Consider the following 27,435-nt stretch of genomic DNA (forward strand, 5'->3'; position numbering starts at 1 on the left):
CTCAGTAATCTGCGACAGCATCCTCTCGGTGGTGCCAATTCACCCATTTGTCCTGCTTACTGGAGACCGTCCAGAACTGCAAATCCATCACTCAGCATTCACAGAAACCACCTCTGGGCCTATAATTGGGCTAAATCCTTGCTTTTGAGGAGCTTACAATCTAAGTACTGTAATTAGAGACCAATTGAGTATTAAACTATGTGACACTAAGTAGGAGTTTGAAGAAAACGATCATTGTGGGCTGGAGTAATTGGGAAAGATTTCACAGAGATTGTGGAAAGTTGAGGGGGAAAAGTAACATAATCTTGGAGGTCTATGAAGCTGATTAATGTGCTTAGGATAAGAGAATCCCAGGCAGTGTATCAGGCTTACCTGTGGAACTCATCACTAAGAGGATGGGACTCCTCTCAGGTCAAGAGGAAATTTAATCTTTCCTGAAATTCTTTGGCATTTGAATCATGATGGTGATGTTGCTGACATAAAAATCAGACATCCTTCATTTATTCAGGCCTCCAATATAGAAATGTCATTGAAAGAAACGACTTTCTACCAACGCCAGCCCAGGCTAGATTAAGAGCTGACAGCACTTGCATATTAAGTCAGGATTACTGGTGGAGTTAGTAATAGGTCATTTCCAAAGGGCACGAACAGCCAAGAGAGATAACTGGTAATACCTTCTGAGATTAGGATTAAAACTAGCAAACAGTAGAATTCTATCTGTTCAATTAATTTTTAAAAATCACACTGTAGGTTTTAGTTTAAGTAATTAATAGCAATGGCAACACTGGATTATTTTCCCTTAATTATTAACTTTGCATTCTCCTGCATATTTTAATTGAAATATATGCATTATATGACAAAAGTGCCTCTGGAGAAACAATCAAAACCTGATCAGCTCTTCCCATGATTAATGACAGAACCGGTGGGCAGAGCTGACAGCATTTTTCAATATGGCAAACTTGATTTTCTGAAAGAAAGAAAGTCAAGGCCCATCTTCTCCCTCACACTTAGCTAAATTGGTAACTGAATCAACTAATGCAATGGGTTATCTTATCTCAAGAAATTATTATGTAAAACTGAAATATACCACTATTTCTCTCTTTTGGGTGGATTTCCTTTTAATGGAAGAGTAATCTTATTTTATTCCAAGTGTCATTTCCAGATCAGGTTTTCCATGAGGTAGACAGAGACCTTGCTCAGTCCGAGAGTCCCTCCTCATTTCAGCCTGGGAACTGACAGCAAAGTGGGTGGCTGAAGGCACGGGACGTGGGCTTTCCGTGGGCATCAAAAGGTCAATCAAAGGAGATGTAATATTCACTCAGCACTCTGCTGACAGCAACCCAGCCCATTTTTCTCTATTTAAGACTTTAATGTGGGCCTGAGACCCACCACTCCCACACACAATACTCAGTAGTTTATGACCATATTAGAAGTTCCCAGTTATGGGTACAGGCAGCAGGCTCGTATCTGCATATTCTCAGCCAACACCATCTGGGAATTGAGTTTGTTGTGCTGACTACAAGCCTAGGACTCTTCCAGACCAGCAGCTCCAGCCTTTAACCCTTCCCCTTCTCCAAAACAAGAAAGCATAGCAGAATGTTAGATGAGAGAGTATAGAGGCTTGATTCTACTAGAAGGTATGTTTTTAAAAATAATTAATTAATTAATTTTTTTTGAGACATGGCCTTGCTGTGTTACCCAGGCTGGAGTGCAGAGGTACTCATTGCAACCTCTGACTCCTGGGGTCAAGCAATCCTCCCATCTCAGCCTCCCAAGTAGCTGGGACTACAGGAGCGTGCTACCATGACTGGCTAATTTTTCGTATTTTTTTGTAAAGACAAGGTCTTGCCATGTTGCTTTGGTTGGTCTCGAACTCAGGAGCTCAAGCAATCCACCTGCCTCAGCCTCCCAAAATGCTGGGATTACAGGTGTGAGCCACTGCTCCCAGCTATGTTTTTAATTTAAAAATAATTCATAAATGTTGGCACTTTAAGATAAAAAAATGAATTGAAACACTTCAGAGTTGCAGCACCATGCTGAGAACTGCTGCACTGAACTCTAAAGCTGCCTAAGTCACCCACGTCAAGTCACACAAGTCAACTCTAACTCCCTGACTGGCTGTCTGCCTGGCAGGCATTCTCTTTATAGAGAATGGACCAAGACCCATGACTGTATATAGTTATAATTAAGAGCACAGACTCCGGGGCCAGCCTGCCTGAATTCAGATCCTAGCTTCACATTGTTTGCTCTTCATTGGAGCTGTTCACAAAAATTCCAATTCTCTTCTCCCTGATGTAGATAATGGATTATATTATCTGCTGCCTTGAAGTTGGGCATCGCCATGTGACTTGAATTCTTTTGAGAGCAAAAGTGATGTGTCACTTCTGGGCAAAAGCCAGGAGCCCTCCTCACCCAAAGTGTGGCCCATGGTCCAGCACTATAGGCATCACCTAGAAGGTTGATAGAAACACGGCATCTCAGGCCCTCCAGGACCTCCTGAATCAGAATGTGAATTTAATAAGCTCCCCAGGAGATGCCTATGCACGTTTAAGTTCGAGAAGCCCTGCCCTAAGGTATGAAGCATTATTCACCATGTTCTCTTCTCTGGCCACAGCAGCTGATGTCCTGGTGGTGGAGTTTCCTTTAGCCTAGGCTCCTGGCCTGACCTGAGATGGACAAGAAGCAAGGCATGAGAAAAATAAGCTTTTGTTCTAAGCCACTAAAACTTGAAGGCTATTACATTGGTTTAACTAGCTCCTTCTGAGTGATGTGATCACTTAGCACTCTGTGACCTTGGGCAAGTTACATAATCTCCCTGTGCCTCAGCTTACTTGATGTAAAACAGAGATAGTAACAGAAAATAATATTTTAAAACATGATGATCATAAATAAAATGTATTATTTATTCTAAACCCAAATAAAATGATACATTATCTTTTCTCCTTGCCACTCTCTTAAAATGTATATAAGGAAATAAAACATTCTAAGCCAAAAAACATGTTTTGTTGTCTTAGATTTTTCCTTTACATTTATAGACCAACTTTTCAAAAGGAAAAAACAAAACTGTGGTACTGAAGCAATTCACAATGAGCTGCACAATGAGCCACATTATTCGGTTCCAATCACAGAATTTGAACAAGCAGCTTCCAATCTCAGCCTTTTACCTACTCTAGACCAGGGGCAGCTAACATTTTCTTGAAGGGCCAGACGCTAAATATTTTAGGCTTTGAGTCACATGGTTTGTCACCACTGCTCAACTCTGCCATTGTAGCACGAGAGCAGCCACAGACAACACAGAAACAAATGGGCATGGCTGTCATCCAATGTAACTTTATTTATGGACACTGAAATTTGATTGCCATATAAGGTTCATGGGTCACTAAATATTATCCTTCTTTTGATTTTTTTTCAATCACTCAGAATTGTAAGACCCATTTTTAAGTCATGAGTGGTACCGAAACAGGTAGCGGGCTGGACATGGCCCACGGGCCATACTTTGTGGACTCCTGCTCTAGATTCTCAAGTTCATGCTTCAACATGTTAAAGAAAAATTTATTTTGACACTTGTTAAGGTAAGGAAGACTTAATTCAGGACTACAGTGATAGGTTTTAAAACTATCGCAACAAGAGGAAGAAATCAGGCTCAACTCTGAATACAACCAGAACATGTCGGGGTTTATAACTAATGGGCAGAGTGAGGGGGTCAGTGATTAGAAAATTACTAAGAGGAGATATCAAGAGTAGAGTTCTTGCAAAATGAACTTAACAGGCTTCTCGTTGAAGGGAGGCCAATGACTTATACATCGAAAGTAGGGGATGAGAAATTTCATAGATATTGAGGATGGGGGATTATCTCTAAACTGGCTTAGCAGGATTCTTGCTAAAGCTGGGCTGTAGAGGCCCATCAAGAATGGGGGCCAAGGTGGAGGCCAGGTTGAAAAGAGGACTCAGGGCCTGACTGAAGTTTGGTCAAGAGAGCCTTTGTCAAACTACACGATGAAGCCTCCTTAATAGTCATGGATATGTGGTGTTCAACCCAATATCTACTTAGAAATCTGGTGAGAAATAGTCACAAGCCTGTTTTTATTAGCTCAACTTGAAGAAAATGTAAGATCCTAAAGATGTCAAACTTTCAGCAGAACTTACACCAGTCTAACCCATAAAAATCATGTCGCCCATCGCTCCTTTCCTCACTACACAAAATTAGCAATTTACAAAGGAAATAGTTGGCAGTTGTCTTCACAGATGAAGTCAATGTAGTCTTATTCCTTTGCCAAAAGGCAGAGAAACCAGTTCCTGGTGTCTGTTTTCCCTGGGGCTATTCAAGGCCAGTTCACATAGGACCACTGGGAAAGACAAGCTTTGGCATCACCACAGATTTTTAACAAGGCGCTATACTACTTTTAAAAAAGATTTAAGTAATTTTTTCAAGAGCTTTGGCTTTTGCTATTTTTTACTGACGTTTTGAAAGTAGCAGTGCTTACAACATTTTAAGTCTAGATGTCTCTATGGAAACCCAAGATAACTCATATTTTATGACCAAATGACAACCTACCTAGAGTCTTTGTCCCGTTGGATCACCACAGGTCATCTGCAGTATCAGAAACATCTTAGGTCTATTTTCCAAAAGCCTATCTTATCAGGCATAATGAAATTTATATAATTTTTACTTTTGCTGAGGAGGAAATTAGGAAGGAAATAATTTATTTCTCAGGCTTAATTTTGATGCTTATTAAGATATCACTATTTAAAACATTCTTACTAGAAATTTTTTTTAATCAATTTTGGCAGACATAGTAAAAGAGGAGGAATGCAATCAAATAATTTAATAGTTGCTTTGAAATTTATGTCATTAATTTTCCTCCTCTCCTTTCCATCAGTGTCAAATACATTTTCTGTTTAAAATGTAACAGCTCCTCTTCCCACAGACTGCTTATTGATTGCAACAGAGAAAAAAAGTAATTATATAGTGAAGGAATAGGACAACACCTTGACCAGATGACCAAAATTGACATCACCTTGGTGTGACAGCCTTTGTGTGCCTCCAGATGTGATATCCTGTGAGGAACTTAACGTCACCCAGAACCTGAATCTAATCATGAGAAAACATCAAATAAATTTAAAACAAGGACCATTCTATTATTTAAAAAAGAAGAAAACAGAGAGGAGGCAAAATGACTGTATTATTTAAAAATGTCAATGTCATAAAAGACAAAGAAAGCCAGTGGAAATGTTCTAGATTAAAAGAACCAAAAGCAGACAGGTGCAGAGGCTCACGCCTATAATCCCAGTGCTTTGGGAGGCCAAGGAAGGAGGACTGCTTCAGTCTAGTTCAAGACCAGCCTGGGCAACATAGTGAAGCCTTGTCCCTACACACACACACAAAATTAGGTGTGGTTACATGAGTCTGTGGTCCCAGCTACTCAGGAGGCTGAGGAGGAAGGATTGCTTGAGCCAGGTTGAGGCTGCAGTGAGCTGTGATCACGCCACTGGATGACAGAGTAAGACCTACCTAAAAAAAAAAAAAAAAAAAAAAAGCTGGATTCAAGACAAGTAAATGTAATGCTGGACCCTAGACTGGACCTGGGATTATAGGGCAGTGGGAGAACTTCTTTACAGGACATTATTGGGTCAGCTGACAAAACTGGAATACAAATGATAGATTCAAGTATATCAATGTTAAATTTACTTAAGTCAATAACTATACTGAAGCATTTCAGGGTAAAGGGCCATGGTGTGTGTGTGTGTGTATACTTTTCCTAGTAAAAAGTTTAAAGAAAAATTAAGAGTTCTTGCCTACGCTGAAGCTCTTGGCCATCTATTTTCTTTCCATGATACTCCAAATACAACACAGGAAAAGATGGTTGTGCCAAGTAACAAGAAAGCACGAAGATATTTTAACATGATCTTTTATCAGTGATTGAAGCCTACCAAAGCATTACATACCACCCATTCTCCACAGTTTGTTGCAAAGACCAGCAAACACTGGATAACTCTAGCAGCTTCTAAATGTAATCATTTCCCCCTAACTTCTCTCAACAGGGCAGTGATTCTAAAACCTTTTTGTATCTCACCACTTTCAGAACTATTTTGTATACAAATTTTTCAGCTGGTCTCTTGGACAGGCACTATCAGTATCAATCAATTGAATTCAAGCTTTTGAACTAGGACATCTTAATATTTTAAGTCATGTCTAAGTAGCTGGGGAATGTGGTACTCAGGAAGCTGAATGACCTCAACATATATCTATAATTCCTCATCATCACTTGGAAATTGCTAGGAGAATTCCACAGAGCTAATGTCTATGACACCCTCAGTGGTCCTGCCCTCCAATCTGCAGTATGCCATATTAATGATTTTCCCCCAAAGTGATGGAGGGAACTGTGCCCCAGTCCAAACATTTAGGACAGATTTTCGATAGGTCAATCACTGAAGAGGGAACCAAAAAGGTGCTAAAGCACAATTAAATTGTTCAGCTATGCTTCAGAATCAGGAAACACTACTTATCCACCATTCTCCAAAACAGCAAAGATGGAACATGTGTGTATTGTTAAGTCTTTTCTATTCTTCCCTGTCTATCATTTTATTATTTCCTTGATTCTTTTAGTAGTGACAGTCTCTGGGCTAGAATACTCATATACTATTTTCGGCTTTGGCTTTTTGTCCTAGATAGTCTTATTATTCACTTTTCCCCAAATTTCAATCAGTAATTTCATTTAGCAAATGTTTACCAAGAACCTACTGGACATAAGATGCTCAGCCAGACTTACTGGGCGGTACTCCACAGAGGCAAAACTCCAGGTTGGTTGTCCTACAAATAATCCCCAAGGAAATGATATGAACACAATAAATGCAATGAAATCTGCTTGCAGAAAAGCATAAGAAGCCAGAAATGAATTACGACCAACTGCAAAAAGGAACAAACTAGTCAAAGCACTAAAATTTAATGAGAAGATAATTTTTAAAGTGGATGAAATTGAAGGTGCATGTAACATTATCACAGATTTAAAATCATGCATATTCTCCATAAAACTTTTCAAATGCAGTTAAAAACACACACACACACACACACACACACACAAAACCAAGCAATTATAAGTCCTCTGAAGCATGTAACTGTGATTAGCTGCTACTCTCAGCAATATAAAAATACTTTCACCACAATTACATTCCAGCCTGTAATGTAATTCAAAACAAACAAGTCAGAGACATCGCTCAAATGACAGAACCAACAAATACAGATGCTTTGCATCAAGGAAATGAATCTACTGAAGAAATGCAACTGAGGAGCAGCAGCCCCTCCCGGGCTTGGAGCTGAGCTTCTGGTGGAACGGCGAGGCCCCCTTCTGGGCAGAGGCACACAGTGCGCCCAGTGGGGCTGTGCAAAGCTGCCCTGTAGTCAGGGAGGTGAACTGGGGACTTCCTGCTGTGGATACCCTTTCCAGTGTTGTGTTCAAAGTTTTACATTTTAGATTTTAAATTTATTATATGGATCTTAAAAGAAATAACTGTTTGTTTCAGATTAAATTGACCATTCTATTTTTCAGTCAGCATTCTCACCACCAAATGGCACCGATTCCCTTTACCCTGTGTTCCTTTTGCTTTTTGCCGTAACTCTTATTGTCCTCCAAGAAACTGTGTAATCTATCATATCCATCTCTCCTTGCTAGAATATAAGCTCCACGAGGGCGGGATAATTTGGTCTTTTGCTCAATAACAATTGTCCCATTTATGTCTTTATCTTTTAAGACTATTCATCTTCAAATAAGACATAAATAAGGTTTTATTATAGCAATATACTATAATTTTTAAGTGACAACTCAAGCACTTGTTTTAAAAGTATGCATTTTCTCTAAATGCTTTATAAAAGCAAAGTCTTTTCTAAGGACCATATAATTATGATCTCTATATACACAACTTATATACAATTTAGAGAGAAGTCACAGCCCCCAGTGCCCTGGGAGAACATCGCAGCTGCAAAAAAATGAAGAATCTGACTCTGAAATGCCAGTCCTGGAGAAGGTGTTCTCAAGGTGGCAAACTGCAGTCCAGACACACTCCAGGTCCCTGGGTCTGGCCACACATTCTCTAAAAAGTCAGCACTTGCCTGGACTGGGCACTTGTGGCTAGAGGGGTACGTACTACTTGTTAATTTCTAAAACCTCAAACCTTAATTTTCCCCCATCTTAAAATGGGAATCAGCTTGTGGAAAAGCTAATAACTGTTTACAATTGTCAGACTTCTAAAAAGTGCTAATTTGTTCCCTTAACAGAGCAAATGATGAGAGACACCATTTTCCCGCAGATTAAAAACAATATATAAACATATAATTCAACGATGTCAACAGCTTTCAGTCTATGAATCTTGTCCAGGTCACTTTGGGTCACTTGGTTCTTTCACCAGAACATGTTCAAGATTTCTGACATTCCTTTTTCCGAACTTTCGATTTTGGTGCTGTGAAAAGAATAGAAAAGAAAAAGAAAGTGAAGAGGTAAGCTCATAGCAGACTCTCTTTGTGTGGATTTAAGGGAAGTACATTATCTACAATAGAAACTGACCATTTGGCCTGGGCGAAAGAGCGAGACTCCGTCTCAAAAAAAAAAAGAAAACTGACCATTTGGATTTTCTTGTTTGTAGAAGGTCTTTAACATTTCCACTGCTTCCTCAGCCCGATATCCAGGGATACACTGATGGAATGAGAAAGTTGAGAATAAACATAGGCCTATGAAAATGTGTGTTGTATCCCATAAAAACAACATATATATACATGATTATGTAAACAGATTTCAGATGTTAATAAACTTTGGGGATATTAGTAACATGGGTAAGGAGGTACACTTCCAAAAGATGTTTGATATATAGCCTCAGTTAGGCATCACTCCCAATCAACTGTTATTCATCCATCAACTGTTATAGAAGTTACCAGCTTTGTGATCTTGGGTTAGGCACTTAAACTCTCCATGCCTTATTTATAAAATGCTGGCAATAATAGCACTTACTTCAGAGGGATTTTGTGAGGATTAAGTGAGATAATACCTGTTAAATACCAGGCACATCATAAGGGCTCATTAAGCATTAGTTATTTTTATCTGCTCCTATTTACTAGTGGCCCATTAAGCATTCCATGCTATAGAGCTAGGGTTGGCAAATTATACTTGGTGGACCAAATCCGTTCCATAGCTGAGAATTGTGAGCTAAGACTGGTTTTTATATCTTAAGAGCTTTGTTAAAGAAAAAAAAAGACTAGGCAACAGAGACATAAGTGGCTCACAAAGGGTGAAATATTTACTAGCTAACCCTTTGCAGATAAAGTTTATCAACCCTTGCTACAGAGGATTTTAAAAAATAAAATTCAGCTTGTTCTATCTTTAGCATCTAACTGGGGAAAAGAAATCATAACATGTGAAAGAATAAATAAGAAATTGTGATATCAGTAAGGAGTGTTATCATATGAAGTATTACCTGAAGAACATGAAACTTGAACTTGCCTTAGAGATAGAGAATATTTAAAGAGGCTAAGCAGAGCATTTCAGGGAAAGGGCAAGAAGAAGCCTGGGTTGTGTGTGAGGAAATCAGCTGATAGAGGAGGAGGTGACTATTAAGGAAGCATAAGGAAAGAAAGACAAAAAATGGGGTAAAAAACATGTATGGCTTTGAAAGCTTGTCAGAAGAGTTTGGACTTAAAACCATGCACCCATCTGAAGTGCAAGAAGTGACACAATGAGCATCTGGAAGGAAGGAGCCAGAAAGCACAGGCACAGAGGACAGGAGGACCAGCTCCTGTGAGATGCTGTTCAGAACAAACCTCCCATTCTCCTGTGTCTTCAGTCTGCCCTTGCCTGGGCCTCTGACACCTGAATAAACCTTCGCCATAACAAATAACCTTCCATCCACCCTGTCTCATCAAAGGCTGACACCCTGCTCCTGCCTTCACTCCTCAGTGGCCTCATCTTCACTGGCTTGAGTTCCCAGCACTTCACTGAGTCTGCCCTCTCAGAAATCCCCAGGTCCCTACTGACCAAAACACTGGCCTCCTTTCAGATTCCTCAACTCTGCAGTCCTGGAGGCAACTGGCCACACCTGCTCTGTCTGACCGCTCTTGCCTCCCTTGACTTCTCAGTGTTTCACCATCCTAACCACTGCCAGCCAGTCCCGTCACAGCTGCTCTCTGCTTCCTGCTGTGTTAAGTGCTGGAGCTCCCCAGAGGTCCCCCTCCACTCCACTCGCACACTCAGAACCCTCTCCTCTTACTTGGGATGAGAGCAGTGGTTCTCAACCATGGTGGCTCAGGAGAACCGCTTGGAACTCTCTGGAAACACAGCACTGTTGGCCCCCTGCCTTCTGATTCAGATGGTCTGCGGCAGGGACTGAGCAGAGTCAGGCGCAGAAGCCTCCTTCTGATTCTAACGGGCAGTCAGGGATGAGAATCGCTGAGTTACAGGCCTCGAAGGAAACTGCACTGCTCTAACACACCAAGATAACTTATTATTTATATTTTCAAGTACCCATTATAGCAACAAATTTGTGGCGTTAATAAAAAGCACACATTAATAATAATTTTTTTTTTTTTTTTTTTTTTTTTGAGACAGAGTCTCACTCTGTCACCCAGGCTGGAGTGCAGTGGTGCAATCTCGGCTCACTCACTGCGAGCTCCGCCTCCCGGGTTCACGCCATTCTCCTGCCTCAGCCTCCCAAGTAGCTGGGATCACAGGTGTCCGCCACCATGCCCGGCTAATTTTTTGTATTTTTAGTACAGACGGGGTTTCACAGTGTTAGCCAGGATGGTCTCGATCTCCTGACCTCGTGATCTGCCCGCCTTGGCCTCCCAAAGTGCTGGGATTACAGGCGTGAGCCACTGCACCCGGCCATAAAATAAAAATTTTAAAAAACAGAACAGGTGTTACAATTAATCACCATCTTCTTTGAAAAGAATAGTTCTGTAGGCCTCTACAAATTTTAATGCTGCTTATAATACAGTATGAAGAGAATCTGTAATTCTGCAGTAAGAAACAGTATCCCACCTCCCAATTACCTGCTGCCTCCTAAGTCCAGACGAATAAAAAAAAAGAATACCCAGCATTCAGAGCCTGGGCCACCACTGTTTTCCTTAGAATCTAAAAGCACCTTTAAAAAAACCATAATTTGGCATTCAGCCTGGAGATATGGCTGCAAGCCACAGGCATTGATTTGCAGCTGAGCCGATGTGGCTAGGTATACACACTGCAAATGAACTTGTTTGGGTTCTGCTGCATCGACTACAAAGATGTGTGAGAAAGGACTGTGTTTGTGCCCTCATGTCACTGACATGTTGGAGAGAAATATTCCACCCATGTCTGACATCAAAAGACTCATCTTTGTTCTGCCCAGAAACTGAAAAATTATTTAGATCACTCTCATAAAGGAAATATGGAGTCAGCAATTCATTTGCAAAGAGTTATGTAAGCAAAATTTGAGCTACTAATAGAAGTGATTGGAAAAATCAAATCACTTTCTAAATGTCTTTAATGATCAAACCAATTGTATCCTTTACTCTCCATCATTGCATTACAATTTCTTTTCTGATGTAATGTTAAACAGCATCTATTCTCAAATGTACAGAAGTTGATAGGAAAGCTAATGTTGAGCTAGAAAACTCACGAACGTTTTAAAAACTCGTTCTCAGTGAGACTCCGCCAAATTTAGTCCTTCATAGGTCCTTAAAGTATTCTAGGAACCCCTGAGGTTTTTGAAGTGAACTGCCCAGCCATATCCAGCATCTGTTAAAGCTTTTTCTTTTTAAAGCATGATACTTTTACATTAACCTTACATCTTGGAGAGAAAAACAATCAAACCAATTAATGAAAGTAGGGGTATAGTCACAGGCCAAACTCTGAAATACAAATTCCTTTTGTTCATAGTCTGACCCTTAAAAACTTTGGGAAAAGTGGCAAGATTAAAGGGAAAGGAGAATTTCTAGGAGACTAAAGACATGGATTCTTAAGTCTGGGGAAATTTCGACATTAAAAAGACAGAAAAAAACACATGAAAATACAGTGATTGCTAGATACTAAAATCAGGATGTGGCAATCAGGCAAAATGATTAAATTTGTGCAAAAATATTGTGTGTGCTGTAAATAGTCTCTAGCGTCACTGACACAGGCCAAGCGTCACCAAACTTGGTAGAGCATAGAGCTGGTAACGTTCATTGAATAAAAACTCCAACAGAGAGAGTGTCTTCAGGCATACCTAACGGTGTTGGTGAAGAGTGTTCGGAGTCAGCTGGGAAGGGTGGACTCTCCTTCAGGAGGGAGTCTGTTAATGAAGAGAGGTAGGCACTCATCCAGAAACTCTTCTCTGTCATCTTATACTGAGGCATAAATGAACTCCACCAGAGGCCCTGAGATCCAAGATGTCTGATTCTATCATGGTTTCTTCGTATACTGGCCACACACTAGTTATTCACAAGCCCATAAAGAGATGAAAATAATCAGCAAGAAAGAAAAAGCATAAGCAGTTTGTATTACCTGAAATGGTCTCCCAGTGTTTGGTAGGTCAGCAGAGGCAATATTTAGAACAGAGCCACAACCACCAAATCGTTCATTCTGACAGCCATATACAACCAGCGGGATTTATAAGACAGAATTAAGGTTCTGCATAGAATGTACAGTTCAAGTATGTATGGTGACAAAATCAGAGTAGGTTTATACTAGCCATCCTGGAGAGGAAAGCTCATGCTACTCTTCAAAACAGTGAAGCTTAGGATTAGTCTTACAAACCATACAATCCAGTTACACAGAAGAAAAGGGGTTAAAGTATTGAGAAATTGACATTTAACAACTGCAAACAGAATGAAAACTGAGTATGTGGTTGCTTAATGTTCACAGTTCAGGGTTCTCTCTGCTCTTTCCTAAATCACTTTTTCAGAATCATTAGGGAGTCAGAGCCAGAAAGGATGCAGAAATTTAATCCAGGGATTTTCACCTTTTAAAAAAAACAGATTCTTCCCTGTTCTTGCCCCAAATAAAATATAACCTGTGCCCTAATACAGAATAGACTAAAGCTTAGCCACTCTGTAAGGCAGGATGAGGAGAGAATTCTAAGTTGCCCATAACAACCCTTTTATAAAGACTGTACATTTTATCATACCCAAAAACCTCTGTATTATTTTTAAAGTGTTAAAATTATCCATCCATACATAGTAAAATAAGTACATAAAAAATAAGGAACTAAAAAACTGAGTTTTTCAATTTTCAAATAATTTTTTAAAAAGATCTTTAGAAGTCCCTACAGAGTCTCTGCACTATTTAAGTTGCTTAATCCATGCAAGACAATCCAAAGAGCTGTAACTTTACTCATTTTCTGTTTACAATTAGAATATCATAAAGGATTTCTTACTTCTTATTTACTTTTTACTGATAATGTTTGATACATTGTAATAGATATTCATGGCAAACAAACCAACAGATAAACAGAGAAAAAAAAATTTAAATCACTCATAATCCATTATCCAAAGGCAAAACTTAGCTGCATATTCTTTAGGACTTTTCCTTTGCAAACTGTTTTATAATCCACTTAAACTTAATTTATGATTTTTCTTTATATAACTGTTTAAGACAGTTCTAATATTTTCTTTCTCTAGATTATTTGTTTAATCATTCTATGTTTATTGATATGAAAAGAAATAGGTCATTTTACTTTTTAAAAAGCTTTCCTTTTTTTGGCTAAGACACACTATATTTTACAAGGTGTTTCCTAAGTCTGTGTTTTCATATTTTGGAAAACAGCCTATGTGTTTGGCCACTCTCTTGTTCACACGAATGGTACAATACATTAACTCATGAAGTCAAAGGATACTCATCAGGCGGAGAGCAGCTGCACACATAATGCACGGCTCCACAGTGACATATAACACAGTGTGTTCAAATACTTCAGAGGGACTCTTGCCACTTTGACGACACCAATCGAGGACCTGATCGATGGCCACCATTTCTGCATGTCGAGTAGCCTGAAAAGAGAAAGGGGCTTGCACTGATGCTGTTTGCTTCATGTGACTACTGTTTTACAAATATACAAAAACTAAGTAAAAAATATGCGCCTATCCTTTCTGCCAATATTTTAATGAATACAGTTTCAAGACACCCTTAGCAGTGGACAACGTATTCCCCAATTCAAGTACCATAACCTCACTTGCAAAAGATACCTAATCAGAGATGCCATAGGAATCATGCTGTATTTTTAGTTAGGTACCTAAGTGCCTTAGGGGAAACTCTTTCAATTAAAATGCCATGGAGAAGGTAAGTCTAAAAAACAAAGAAAAAAAGCTAAAGTCTATGGTTTCTGAATATTTCAGGGGAAGCAAAATTTTCATAAGCTTGTGCTCTAGTTTCAAATATATGTTCAAGGCTGTCACTGACCTCACTCCAAGCAAATCTACATTAAGTTTACTGGAATGTCATCTCTTACACTTTTGGGGAATGAGGTTTTATATACCGGAAGACTCTAGAGAAGTAGAGATTTGGTATTGGTCTCCGACACATCATGGGAAGCAGTAGAGGATAGGAGAAATCACATAGCATGTGGAACTGACTACATTTAAATTTGAATCTTGACAGTGACATTACTAATTATGTGGACTTAGGCAAGTAACTTAACTTCTGTAAGTCTAGGATTCCCCATATGTAAAATGGTATACACTGGTATCTACACTTATAAACCTTATAAATCTGAATCACATGAAGCATGGTGCCACATAATACTACACATCTACTCTGCTAGCTCTTGTCTCCTTTTCTTTCTCCCTTACTAAAATAGCTTAAAGTGAATCATAGATTCTATATGGAATAATTATTTAGAATATTCATGACAATAGCATTTATCAATAATTTACACTGAGTGCTAACTACGCACAAGCCACTGGGCTAAATAAACTCTGTGTAGGATAAAAAGTCTCTGTCCTCAACAAGCATAAAATCTGGTGGGGCTCATTTACCTGTGAGATAGGGCAGGGTATGAAAAGTGCCAGCACAGTGGCCCAAGATGCCATGGAAGCTAGAGGCAGATGGGAGCGGAGCTGGCCAAGGGGCTACATGGGTGAATCACAGAATTAATTACCAGAGATGGAAGGTACTTTAGAGAAGAGGTTCCCAAACCCGGCTGCACACCAAAACTAAGTGTAGAGTTTAAAAAAAAAAAAAAAAAAAAAAAAGGGTTTCCCCAACTTACGTGCTTTCAAAAAATCAGATGTAGAATTATGGAATCAAATCTCCCTATAGCTCTCAATAAACAATTGCTGAACTCAATCATCTCAGTCAACTCTTTTACTACTAAAGAAAAAGAAGCTAAGCAAAGCTGGCATGTGTTAATCACATACAGCTGGGAGAGGAGGTGGTGGTGGCGACTGGGTGGTGGTGGTGGTGGTATCAGATCCAAAAGTAGAACTCAGGTCTTCTCATTTGGGGTCAAGAGTCTTTCTATGCTGTAGTTATAGAGTAATCTTCTTTATGACACGGAATAACAAAATAAACCCAGGTTAATTTCAGCATACAGAAGAAACCCCAGTCACTGGATGGGGTTAGATGGATATTGTTAGGACATTCAAAGTTCTCATCTTAAGACGTCATACACAAAATGCAAATTGGAAAATATGACCACGATTTAAAATAAAGAATTCTACTCCTAAGTATCTATACATTCATTAATTGCTGTATTATGTTTATCACTAATGTCATGTTTTAATATCCTCTTAATAACTGCTTTGTGATTCAACATGAATGTAATTAAAACATTTTTAAAAATTCTTCAAAACATTTTTCAAAAAAAATTTTTGTATGTTTTACAGTATTTTAAATTGATATTTAAAATTATGTCATTTTTCAACAAACATCAGCTAATTGTTTGCAGAAGTATGTGTACATGCTTCTGTTTTTTCTAACTGAAAAGGTAATGGCTAATTTAAAAATGTTAATTCTATATGGGAATGACTACCCTGACAGTTAAATAATACTTCTCAGTGTTATAATGGTAATTATTTTAACATTGTTTGAAATTATTGTACATGTGAGTTAAAATTAAAAGACTGTATATATTTGTATATTGTTATATGATTTATATGAAAGAAAACTGGAAGAATATGGCAAAATTTTAATAGTTCTGCATAGAGAAATGAGAATAGAACTGCTTCTACTTTCTGTATTTGAAATTTTAAAAAGTTATTTCAAAATAAGCATTTAAACAACAAAGAAGGCCCTGACAGTGGCTGAACTCCCCCAGCAGATGTCTGATGCCAAGAACATGATGGCTGCCTATGACCCCCAGTATGGCCTCTACCTAACAGAGGCTGCCATTTTCAGGGGCTGGATGTCCATGAGGGAGGTAGAGGAGAAAATGCTTAATGTCCAAACCAAGAACAGCAGCTACTTTGCTGACTGGATTCCCTACAATGGGAAAACAGCTTTCTGGGACATCCCATCCCCAGGGCTAAAAATGTCCACCACTTTCATCAGTAACAACACGGCCATCCAGGAGCTGCTCAGGCACGTCTCAGAGCAGCTCACAGCCATGGTCAGGTGCAAGGCCTTCCCACACTGGTACACAGGCGAGGGCAAGAATGAGATGGAATTCACTGAGGCTGAGAGCAACAGGAATGACAGTATCAGGATGCCACTGTTGAGGAGGAGGGAGGGTCTGAGGAGTGGACTGAGGAAATGCGGGCCTAGAGCCTTCTGTTACTGGGTTAAGGGTGGGGGTGGTATGAATTCTCATTTACCCACAATGTGTTCTGTGATAGCCATGTCTGTGTGGGCACTTGCTGTTCTTGCTGTGTGTTCACCTCTATTAAAGCATTTCCATAGTAAAAAATAAATAAATAAATAAAAATAAAAAGTATGACTTACATATATTCATGCTTCTCACTTATTACAGGGCAAATTTAAAACTGATTCATTAAAAAGTTGTCTTTTTCAAGAATTCAAAGGACAAAGAATTTTGTGAAATACTGTATTTTTATTTACGTGCTTTTTTTCTTTCTAATTCTACACTTCGATCTACTATTTTTCATAAGCAAATTGATAAAAAAGTTTTTGGGGGGCTGACATATTAACTACAGATTTTCTATGCAGTGAACATGGTTATATATAAATCTGAATTGTCCAACTACTTTGTTGGAACAGTTCCTATTGATTGCAACTGCTGGGGCGAAGTATATGCAAAATCTACATTTTGAGTAAATTTCCTATAATCGATGTAAGCTTCCCCAGTGTTTGAATGTTTCCCATTTCCTAAAACTGTTCAAACATTAGATATCAGTATTTTTAATCACTGATAATGTAATGTTACAAAGAAATTGCTTTTTTCTTCTGCTAAAGTTAAGTTAGATCATCTTCATATAGCCTTATTGGTTGTTATTTCATTTTCCTCTGTTCCTTTTATTTTCACTTCCCTTGTAATATTAGTCTCTTTGTTACTTTTTTCTAAGAGCTCATTTCTGATTAAGGATGTGAACATTTTGTCAAGCATTGCAAATGAAATACCATGTTTATTCCTGTTTATTTTACTGTGGTGTTTTATTTTTTTGGTTGTACAGAAGTTATGTATTAAAATATAATCCTGTTCTATTTTATGGCCAAAAACAAATAAGTAAATAAATGCTTTGTGAATCTGGATTCCTATTTTACACGTGTTTTGCTAAATATCAGTTTTCTTTTCAACAGATGTGATTGATAGATGAACTAGTTCCCATAGCACTGGTATCAACATCAGCTTATTCTCTGGCTCCCAAAATCACATGACAAGATAAAAGTCTGTGTGAATGGCATTACAGGTATAAGTGATCTTTGAGTCCACCTACGAATTTTTGTAATCATAAAATTTGGTAGTTTACTTATACTTCCCAAGTATACTTATCATGACACACTATTGTGATACCACGTTTAAGAAGCATTGCCTTGAACCATGAACTTCCCAACCTAACCACAATAAAAGTCATATAAGCTATTAAAATGTACATACTACATGTAGCTACAGAGGCAGTTGGTGTTGAAGACCCTATTTTGTTGAATTATCTGACACAGAAATAGCTTCCTTTATATAATCCTCACACCTCCCTCCAAAGCTATACATTGAGGATACTTTTTTAATTTACTAGGATGAAAATATTATTTAAAGGTACTAAAAAAGGAATGCATTATGAGTTAAATTGACCTATTTTGTAAAACGAAAATTTCATATATTAGATTGGCTTAAAGTAGAGACAGACTTATTTCTTCCATGCTGACATTCTGATGAAATAAAATCCCCTCTTGGGTTTCACTCAAGCATTAGAGTAAAACTCTATGAAACAGAAAATTATTCACTAAGATTTTATGGCTTCATTAAATTGTTCTGAATTTTCCACAATAAAAAAAATCGGCATGTATCACTTTCAAAATCAGGAAGAAAATAATACTGAAAAAGAGAGACATTAAGAAAAGCTACCCACCACTGGCAGCTACGGGACTATATTCAGTCTCACCTTCACACCAACTGTGGTAAATTCTCTCCAGTCCACCCATCACTACCGTATGTTTGCAATTATACTGCTCAACTCACATACATTTTTGGTTTGGTTAACTTCATTTCTCCCCTTCCCTACAACTTCATTGTTGTAGACCATAAGGCAGCCAACAGGAACTTCAGTATTTTCGAGGGCTTCTTTGGCCTGAAACACAAAGTGGAAAATATAAGATGTAATACTCCATACTTGAAAAGAGTACAGGAAAGAAAGAGATGCAGCATGAACAAGATACACATGTACAAAGACTGAAACAAAGAAGTGCAGCTTTCCCTTTTCTGGAATATAGTTCCATTATGGTATTTAGTGCCCGTGTTCCGTGTTGTGTCCATGTTAAGGGAGACTCAAAAAAAATCCCCTCGATAGGTCCAGAGCCCCTGATTTCTTCTCATTGGAAACAGATGCAATCAAAGGAGACTGTGACTGACCACTGTTCTTAAAGTGCCAGGGTCTATGTGTCTTTTCAGAGATAGAATACATATTTGCAAAAAGGTAGGGGAATAAATAATACTTATAAATACTTTATTACAATCCTTTCCTCATTGAAATTCCTTTGCTTCTCTAAAAATTATAGAAATTATCCTCTAGAGTCCCAATAGCTAAAGGTAACCAGACTGGATGTCGCCCTGTCCCACAATTTCTACTCTATGTGAGACAATAAGAGTTTAGAAGTACTCTATGTAAAATGGCACAATCATTATGAGAAACGTTTTGGAAATTTCTTTAAAAATAAACACACACACAGTCTATAACAAAATTCCACTCCTAAGTATTTAAAACAAGGGAATATGTGTCTACAAAAAAAAAAAAAAAGAAGAAAGAAAGCTTAAAAAAGAACTAAAACCTTGAAAAAGAATGTTAATAGCCAAAACCTGAAACTGCACAGGTGGCCATCAACAGGAAAACGGATAAACAAACTGTGTCCTATTCATATAATGGAATACTAGTCAGCAATAAAAAGGAACTACTGATACTGTGACAACATGGATGAGCCTCATAGACATGCTAAGTAAAGGAAGTAACACACAAAAGCACACATACTATATGATTCCTTTTGCACAAAGTACCAGAATAGATAAAACTAAACTACAATGACAGAAACTGGAACAGTGGTTGCTTCATGGAGGAGGATGTGCAGATTGATTGGGGAGGTACACAAAAAAATTTTCTGAGGTGGTGAAAACTTTCTGGATCTTGATAAAGACATGGATTATAGAGATGTTTGCATTATTCAAAAGAGACTGAAGGATACATTTACAACCTGTGCATCTCACTGTATATAAAGTATACCTCAACTGAAAAAAATCAGTGAGAAAAACAAGTTTAGGAACACTTCCATGACTACCATCCCAGGAATGGCAAACCAATTATTATATTCTCAAAGTTCCCCTTATCACAGGCCATTCATTTTTCTTCTTGCCCCATGATAGCAGCCCTGGGCCCTAGGAAAATTAACTCTACCTTCAGGCGGAGAGCTTAAGCAGGCACGTTATGCCTCAGTATAACCTGATACTGCCTCTGAGAGGCAGAATAAGGGAAGAGTACAACCCTTGGACTAGTGTACATTCGTTTCCATCTCAATGCAGTCAAAAGAATATAACTGCTGTACAGCTGTTTCCGGAAAGGCAAGGTATTCCTTACTGTGGCAGCCCTGAAGAGACTTTGGAAGACTTGATTCTCACTTAAGTGCACGTACTTATACACATCATAGGGCATATAAAGTGCAAAGTTGAAGGCATTGTTAAAACAGTGTCTTCTGTCTCCTGCACTAGTCTCTTACTCCCAGTTCTACTTTATTTAACTAGTGACAACTTCCTATTATAAGGCATACAGGATTTCCTCAGTGACTCCCACCATGCTCAACAGACACTTTTTCTTCATTTGGCCATTACAGCAAAAAGGAGAAGCCCACAGCAGGAGCAAACTGGGCCTCTCTTTTCTCCATCTGGTTGGTGGGTCAGAGATGGGGCATGGAGAGATGTGAGAAGACAGTATCTGATGCAATAAGACTGCATTCAGGACTGTTTTTTGAACTATCCACAGGCTGGTTGTGTCCCAGTTCTGTGATACTGGTTAAAGCATGTCCAGTTTATGCAAGTTCAAAAGGCTTGAAGAGTTCCAAGGTTTGGTTAATACAGACAAATGCACCATAAGCTACTATAGAGAAGAAAGCGAAGAAGAAGACGGACAGTTAAGGAGAATGGAAATGCTAACTACCAGTGTAGCTATGGCAATTATTATACTAAGAATTTTATTTAAGGTAAGTGTAGAATGACACAGAGATCCAGGTACACAGAAAAGACAAATCATTTATTCATGCAAAAAATATATGTTGAGGATCTTGAGATGGAGAGATTATCCCAAATCCAGGTGGGCCCTGAATGTAATCACAAATGTCCTCCTAAGAGAGACAAATAACGTCATTGATGAGGAATGGCCAAGCCTGTCATGATGAGGATGAGTGGGTAAGCAACTGGAATGGTAGGCAGGGGAGGGGGCGGTGAGAATAACACAAAGTCCCATGGAAGTGAGTTGAGGGGAACTCCTCTTCAACTATTAACACATAGGTTTGCTTCATTAACAAGTTCACAATAGATTTAATTAAGCTGGAAATCAATTTCACCCCATACCCATATCATACTTTCAAACACTCCCAACAACTGTACTGTCAAGTCTGATCACTTCTTCACAAATGCAAAAAAGCTCAGGAAAATGGGTCTGAAATTTCTGCAGGTTGCTTTGAATTTAACCTTCCTTGCCTTTTTGAGGGGGAAAGACCAAGGTCAGATATTATTTAAAAATAGCTACTAGGTCTTGCGTAAAGTAACAAATGATCAACCTTCAAAATTAAAGAATAAAATCTCTGTTCTTCCCAGCCCAAACACTGGTCTCTATTTTGTCTTTGAATATAATTTCTTTTTTTTCTCTAGTCAGGGCCTGCCCAGTTACAGATAATGAAAGCATCTAGATGGAAGAGACTTCATAGTTTATTATTTTCTCCAAAGACATTACTACTATAAATTGCTTTCTAGTGATGTCATGATAAAAGGGGGAGAGATGGAAACAGACCTTGTTTGCACAGAGTCTGATGAGTCCTTAAAGAAATATTTCCTATAAAGATAAAAAATTAGGGGGAACAAACAAGTTAGCCAGAACAACTCTCAGGTAGAACATCATCCTGTCCAAAAGGTTAAACTATATAACTGTTTCTGCTAATTACTCTCTTCTGAGTGATTACTCTCTGAGTAATTAGCAGAAAGTTATATAGTTTAACTTTGGGGGTTTAAAAAGTGATGATGTTTTTACTCCATCAACTTTAAATTCTTCAATATGGCACTGAAGGTCTCCCAACTATCACCCATCCTCCCACTGGCCAGCCGAACCAACCTAACTTTTCATTATTCATTTAGGTTATTAACCTTTTCAGAGCAGAAATCCCCTTTTAGACTCTGATGAAAGTTATGGACTGTCTCACTTGCAAAAGGCACATGCACATAATATTTTATATGTAGTTTCAGGGTTCATAGATCCCGCTAAACCTTAGCCCGAGGTTAGGGAGCCCTGTTCTAGACAGATAGCTAGATCTCCTTCTAACCCAAAACAAAGCTCTTCTTTGTACATGACAGTATCTTTGCTTGTATCAACCTTTCCTTTCCACCAGCCCACATCCTTTTGGTTCCTTAAAATTTAGAAGGAATTCTATCATTTATCTCAACGGATGTGTTGAAGGACCTTGCCAGCTGTTATCTGACAGCACTTATATCTCTCTCTTGTGGTCTTTGGACATGTTACTTACCAGCCTTTTCATCTGTGCTTGGCTTAATTTCATCAATTAAACAGTATGTTCCTGGAAGGCAAGCACTAGATCCAGGCACTATGAAGCTTCTCTTGCTCACCTCTGCAGCCTATGCACGCAGCACAAGGTATAACACATAGCAAAAACTTAATCATACCACATTTGTTGAAACGGTAATCATACCATATTTGTTGAAATGGTGTCTGTGGTGTTTGCTTTCTTTTCGAATTTCCCTCAGAGCCTAGCATAATGTTATATTAATACCAACTGCCCCAAAAATGCATACTACAAAAAAATACAATTGACTTTTTTTCTAGAAAACTTGCAACTTTTTCTATAAATATATATATATATATAGTCAATCTTTCTTTTCTCCTAATTATAAAGTAAGATATGTTCAAGGTGGAGAACTTAGGGATAAAAAAAAAAAACCCTCATGTATCAAAAAAAAAAAAAAACCCACTAAGAATCCCAATACCCCAAAATATAATCCCTGTTATTCTGAGGCAACGGAGGTTTTTTCTGTTTTTTCCTGTGCCCTGCATACACATATTTACAGTTTTTAAAAAGTCAAATAGATTTACACTATATATACAGTTCAGCAGTCTGCCTTTTTCATTTAGAAATGTATGGTTAACCTTTCCCTATATTGGGTAATATTTTTTCATCACATGATTTTGTAAAGGTTGTATAGTATTTCTCCTTATGAACATATCTGATTCAACCAACTAGTCTCCTATTATTTGACATTTAAGTGATTCAAATTCTTCACTATTATAAACAAGTGAAGAACTTCTCTATATAAATATTTCTATTGCTTCCTTGTGATTTATTCCTAGAAACAGCTATAAAATACAAAGAGCTCCTACAGTGCGATTTTTTAAATCAAACTATTATAAAATTGGGCAAAGTATATGCCTCGGCAATTCACAGAAGAAAAAAATCTAAATGTTCAATTAAATTACACAGTAGATACACAGTATTCAGGTAAGGAAACTGAAAAGGAAGAAAGAGAGCAAAGGATATGGCAAGCAGTGAGCTACCTAACACTGAGGGGCAGGCCAGGCCAGTATTTAACAGCAGATGACAGGGCTCAAGTCACAGCCCCATCCTTACCAGCTCTCTAACTTTGGGGAAGTTACTGAACTTTCTCAGCTTCAATATCCCATCTGAAAATGAGGACCATAATAATACTCACCTGATAGGGCTGCTGTGGGGCATATGACATGGCCCACATGAAAACACTGTGCATAGCATAGTATCTGGAACACACCAAGAGTGCAACACTATTACTTAGTCATAATTTTTTTTCCAAGCCTATCTTTAGAATGCTATGCTGAACATGCTATGATGATTAAAACGATAACCTATGATGATGCTATGCTTAGCTCTCAGAAAGAAACCTGCCATGAAAAATAATGGTTTTATTAAAAAGCAGTAAAGTTGATAACCTTATATGCTATCCAACAGATCCTTTTGTAGTGATGGAAATGTCCTTTGATCTGTAATGTCCAATACGGTAGCCAGTGGTCATATGTGGCTGCTGACTACTTGAAATGTGGCTAATACAACTGAGGAGCTGGATTTTATTTTATTTCACCTTAATTAATTTAAACTTAAATAGACACATGTGGTTAGTGGCTATGATATTGGGCATCATGGTTTTAGAAGGCAATACAGGAATATCTATATAATTTCAAAGCACATACATCCTTTGTCCCATTTTAGGTAGTCACTCCATAGCAACAGAAATACCGTGAGGTAGGGAGGAGTGACTAATATCAAGACTACCAAAAAACACTGCTGATAATCAAAAAGAGAATATATAATTCCACTTATGCAAAAGTACATATGGCTGTTTACATATGGACACAGAGATATGGAAGGATGCCCCCAAAATACTAATAGTATCGTCTCTAATAGTAGGACTTTTAGGTAATTTTTACATAATTTGTTAACCCTTTTTTATAGTTTGAATTTTTTATGACCATGAATTATTTACATAAACAGAAAAAGAAAACATTAAAATATTTTCACTTTGGAAAAAACAAAAAAGGGCATTACTGGATCAAAGGATAAGCTCACTTTTAAGGCCTTTTATATTTACCTAGCCAAATTGTCCTAATAAAAGGGTGTTCTATGCTTTTACACTATTGGTGGGACTGTAAACTAGTTCAACCACTGTGGAAGACAGTGTGGCGATTCTTCAAGGATCTAGAACTAGAAATGCCATTTGACCCAGCCATCCCATTACTGAGCATATACCCAAACGATTATAAATCATGCTGCTATAAAGACACATGCACACATATGTTTATTGCGGCACTATTCACAATAGCAAAGACTTGGAACAAACCCAAATGTCCATCAATGATAGACTGGATTAAGAAAATGTGGCACATATACACCATGGAATACTATGCAGCCATAAAAAAGGATGAGCTCATCCTTTTCATTTGTAGGGACATGGATGAAGCTGGAAACCTCATTCTGAGCAAACTATCACAAGGACAGAAAACCAAACACTACATGTTCTCACTCATAAGTGGGAATTGAACAATGAGAACACTTGAACACAGGGTGGGGAACATCACACACCGGGGCCTGTCATGGGGTTGGGGGAGAGGGGAGGGACAGCATTAGGAGATATACCTAATGTAAATGACGAGTTAATAGGTGCAGCACACCAACATGGCACATGTATACATATGTAACAAACCTGCACATTGTGCACATGTACCCTAGAACTTAAAGTATAATAATTTTAAAAAAGTAAATTAAACTTAAAACTTTCAACTTTGGCTTAACTAGAGTTAACTTTATCAGCATATTAAATAAAAACTGTAATATACATGTTACATACAAAAAAAAAGGTGTTCTAAATTCAGCTCCTCCCAACCAACAAACACCTCAAACATGCACACCCTTATTATCACCAAGCATTAAAATTGCTTTCACTTTTGCCAATTTAGCAGGTGAAAAATTGTGTATCATTTTAATTTGAATTTCATTAATAGTGAAATTGTGTATTCATTTATTTGCTGGCTACTCGTCACTTCTTCTAGAAATATCATGTTCAGGTGAGGTGTGGTGATTCACACCTGTAATCCCAGCACTTTGGGAGGCTGAGGTGGGACAACTGCCTGGGCCCAGGAGTTCAAGACCAGCTTGGGCAACACAGAGAGACCCTGTCTAAACCAAAAAAAAAAAATTTAAAAATAAAAAGAAATTTTAAAAAGAAATATATTCATAGCCTTTGACCTTTTCAGTATCAGGGTATACATCTTTCCTTTTACTTCGGAAAGTACTTAGATTTTATATAAATTATATGTTACGGTTATTAAACCTGTCCTTTTATATATGTCGCAAATATTTTCCTTCTTTGTATTTCCTTTACTTTGTATCTTTTTTTTTTTTCTTTTTTGAGACAGGGTCTGGCTCTGTCTCCCAGGTTGGAGTACAGTGGCACAGACACGGCTCACTGCAGCCTCAATCTCCCAGGGCTCAAGCAAACCTCCTGCGTGAGCCTCCTGAGTAGCTAGGACTACAGGCACATGCCACCATGCCCTACTAATTTTTAAATTTTTATTTAGTAGTGACAGGGTCTGGCTATGTTGCCCAGGCTGTTCTTCAGCTTTTGAGATCAAGAGATCCTCTTGCTTCTGCCTTCCAAAGTTTTGGGATTATAGGCATGAGCCACTGCATCTGGCCATGCTACTTTGTATCTTTTTAAACATGTAGATGTTTTCAAAGAATTTCTAGACCTCTTTGGCTTTGACATTTTTTGTCTCTTAATTGTATTATAAACACCTAGGGATGTGATTCCATAGTTTACGTCCTCCTACACAGGATTAAGGAGGCAGCTGCTTCTTGGGTTTTGGCATATACGCGTTTCTTCAAGGTCTTAAAGGAAAAAAAGTACTTGTTAGGAGGGCTACATGTCACTAGGCAATAGGAACTTTTCAGCTTCATTATAATCCTATAGGACCACCGCTGTATATATGGTCCTATAAGATTATAATGGAGCTGAAAAGTGCTAGCGAGCTTCTTAACTGGGATAAAGGTTTGTTTGTAAACGCATGTAAATGTATTTATATGTGCTAGCCCAAGGTCAACCTAAAAGGTAGCAAAAGGGGTTAGCCCAGAAGTCTACACATAAACTAGTGTTGTCTACCTCCATACCACCCTGAATGTCCCTCGATCTCGGAAGCTAAGCAGGGTCAGGGCTGGTTAGTACTTGGATGGGTCAATAGGGCTAAGGTGAGTAGATTTAATGCTCCAGGATAACGACCTTTACCTACAGGTCGTGTGGCACGTGGCTGTATGTACAGTTATTAAAATGTAAATACATATGTTTACAAACAAACTTTTTTCCCAGTTAAGAAGCTCGCTAGCACACACCATTCTGCTGAAAGCCGCCTTTATTTCGCAGTCCTGAAAGGAGTGAGGGAAGGAAGTAAAAGGGCAGAGGAAATAATGAATGAATGCGAGACGCCGATTGTACAGGGACTTGTTTCCATACTGCTGTCTACCAGAAACGTTCTGTTTCCTTCCTTCTGCTGGACATGTTCCAAGGGCCAAAACCTCAAATAATGTGACTTTGTAGATTGGAGAGTGTGTGACCACAGAAAGGAAAGGGAGGCAGCACATGCCAGCCAGCGACAGAATGTTAAGTCTGCAGCATACTCCACCCCAATGAAACAAATAATTTCTGTATTTCCTCCCCTTCCTTCGCCCAGAGCCACTGTGAGAATGGACTACATAAAGTTTCGAGGCAGTAAAGCCAGTTGTTCACCGAGAACATCTGACTGCCATAAAAATTATGGTGACGAGAAAGAACGTTTGCTCAAATGCCGGGGTCGGGTTGAGGGCTGGAGAAAGGTCCCACCCTGCAGCATCCACCTCCCGGGCTCCTCACCATGCGCACTGCCTCCTCCATCCACTTTTCGGTCTCCTCTGCCGACACCGAGCACGTGCCGCCTGCAGCTGGCTTGGGTGCCGCCTTCGCCTCCATACCCGGCCACCACTCAGCAACAGAGGCCGCGGCGGAGGAGGAGCGCGGGCAGCGGAACGCGGCGGGCCCGGGACCCCGTTTCCGGGGGAGTCGAATGGA

General features: G+C 38.6%; 1 protein-coding gene across 1 annotated transcript; it reads right to left on the reverse strand.

Moving 5' to 3' along the window:
* Window positions 1-5,893: 5,893 nt before the first annotated feature.
* ADAT2 (adenosine deaminase tRNA specific 2) lies at window positions 5,894-27,358 on the reverse strand. Its single transcript, XM_003255806.2, has 6 exons — window positions 27,241-27,358; window positions 18,569-18,673; window positions 13,834-13,984; window positions 12,504-12,610; window positions 8,615-8,687; window positions 5,894-8,454 (listed from the first exon to the last, which is right to left on the reverse strand). Exons 1-6 carry the CDS (start codon window positions 27,334-27,336, stop codon window positions 8,411-8,413), a joined length of 576 nt encoding a protein of 191 aa, XP_003255854.1. The 5' UTR covers window positions 27,337-27,358; the 3' UTR covers window positions 5,894-8,410.
* Between the last annotated feature and the right edge of the window lie 77 nt (window positions 27,359-27,435).

Source organism: Nomascus leucogenys, chromosome 3 (genome assembly GCF_006542625.1).
Source record: "Nomascus leucogenys isolate Asia chromosome 3, Asia_NLE_v1, whole genome shotgun sequence".
Taxonomy (NCBI): Eukaryota; Metazoa; Chordata; class Mammalia; order Primates; family Hylobatidae; genus Nomascus; species Nomascus leucogenys.

Coding starts and splice junctions, on each gene's coding strand:
- ADAT2 (XM_003255806.2), bottom strand. CDS start 27,336: ATGGAGGCGAAGGCGGCACCCAAGCCAGCTGCAGGCGGCACGTGCTCG. Junction 18,674..27,240: donor TGGAGGAGGCAGTGCGCATG/GTGAGGAGCCCG, acceptor TTTGTGTTTCAG/GCCAAAGAAGCCCTCGAAAA. Junction 12,611..13,833: donor AGCTGCTCTCCGCCTGATGA/GTATCCTTTGAC, acceptor ATTCTGTCTTAT/AAATCCCGCTGGTTGTATAT.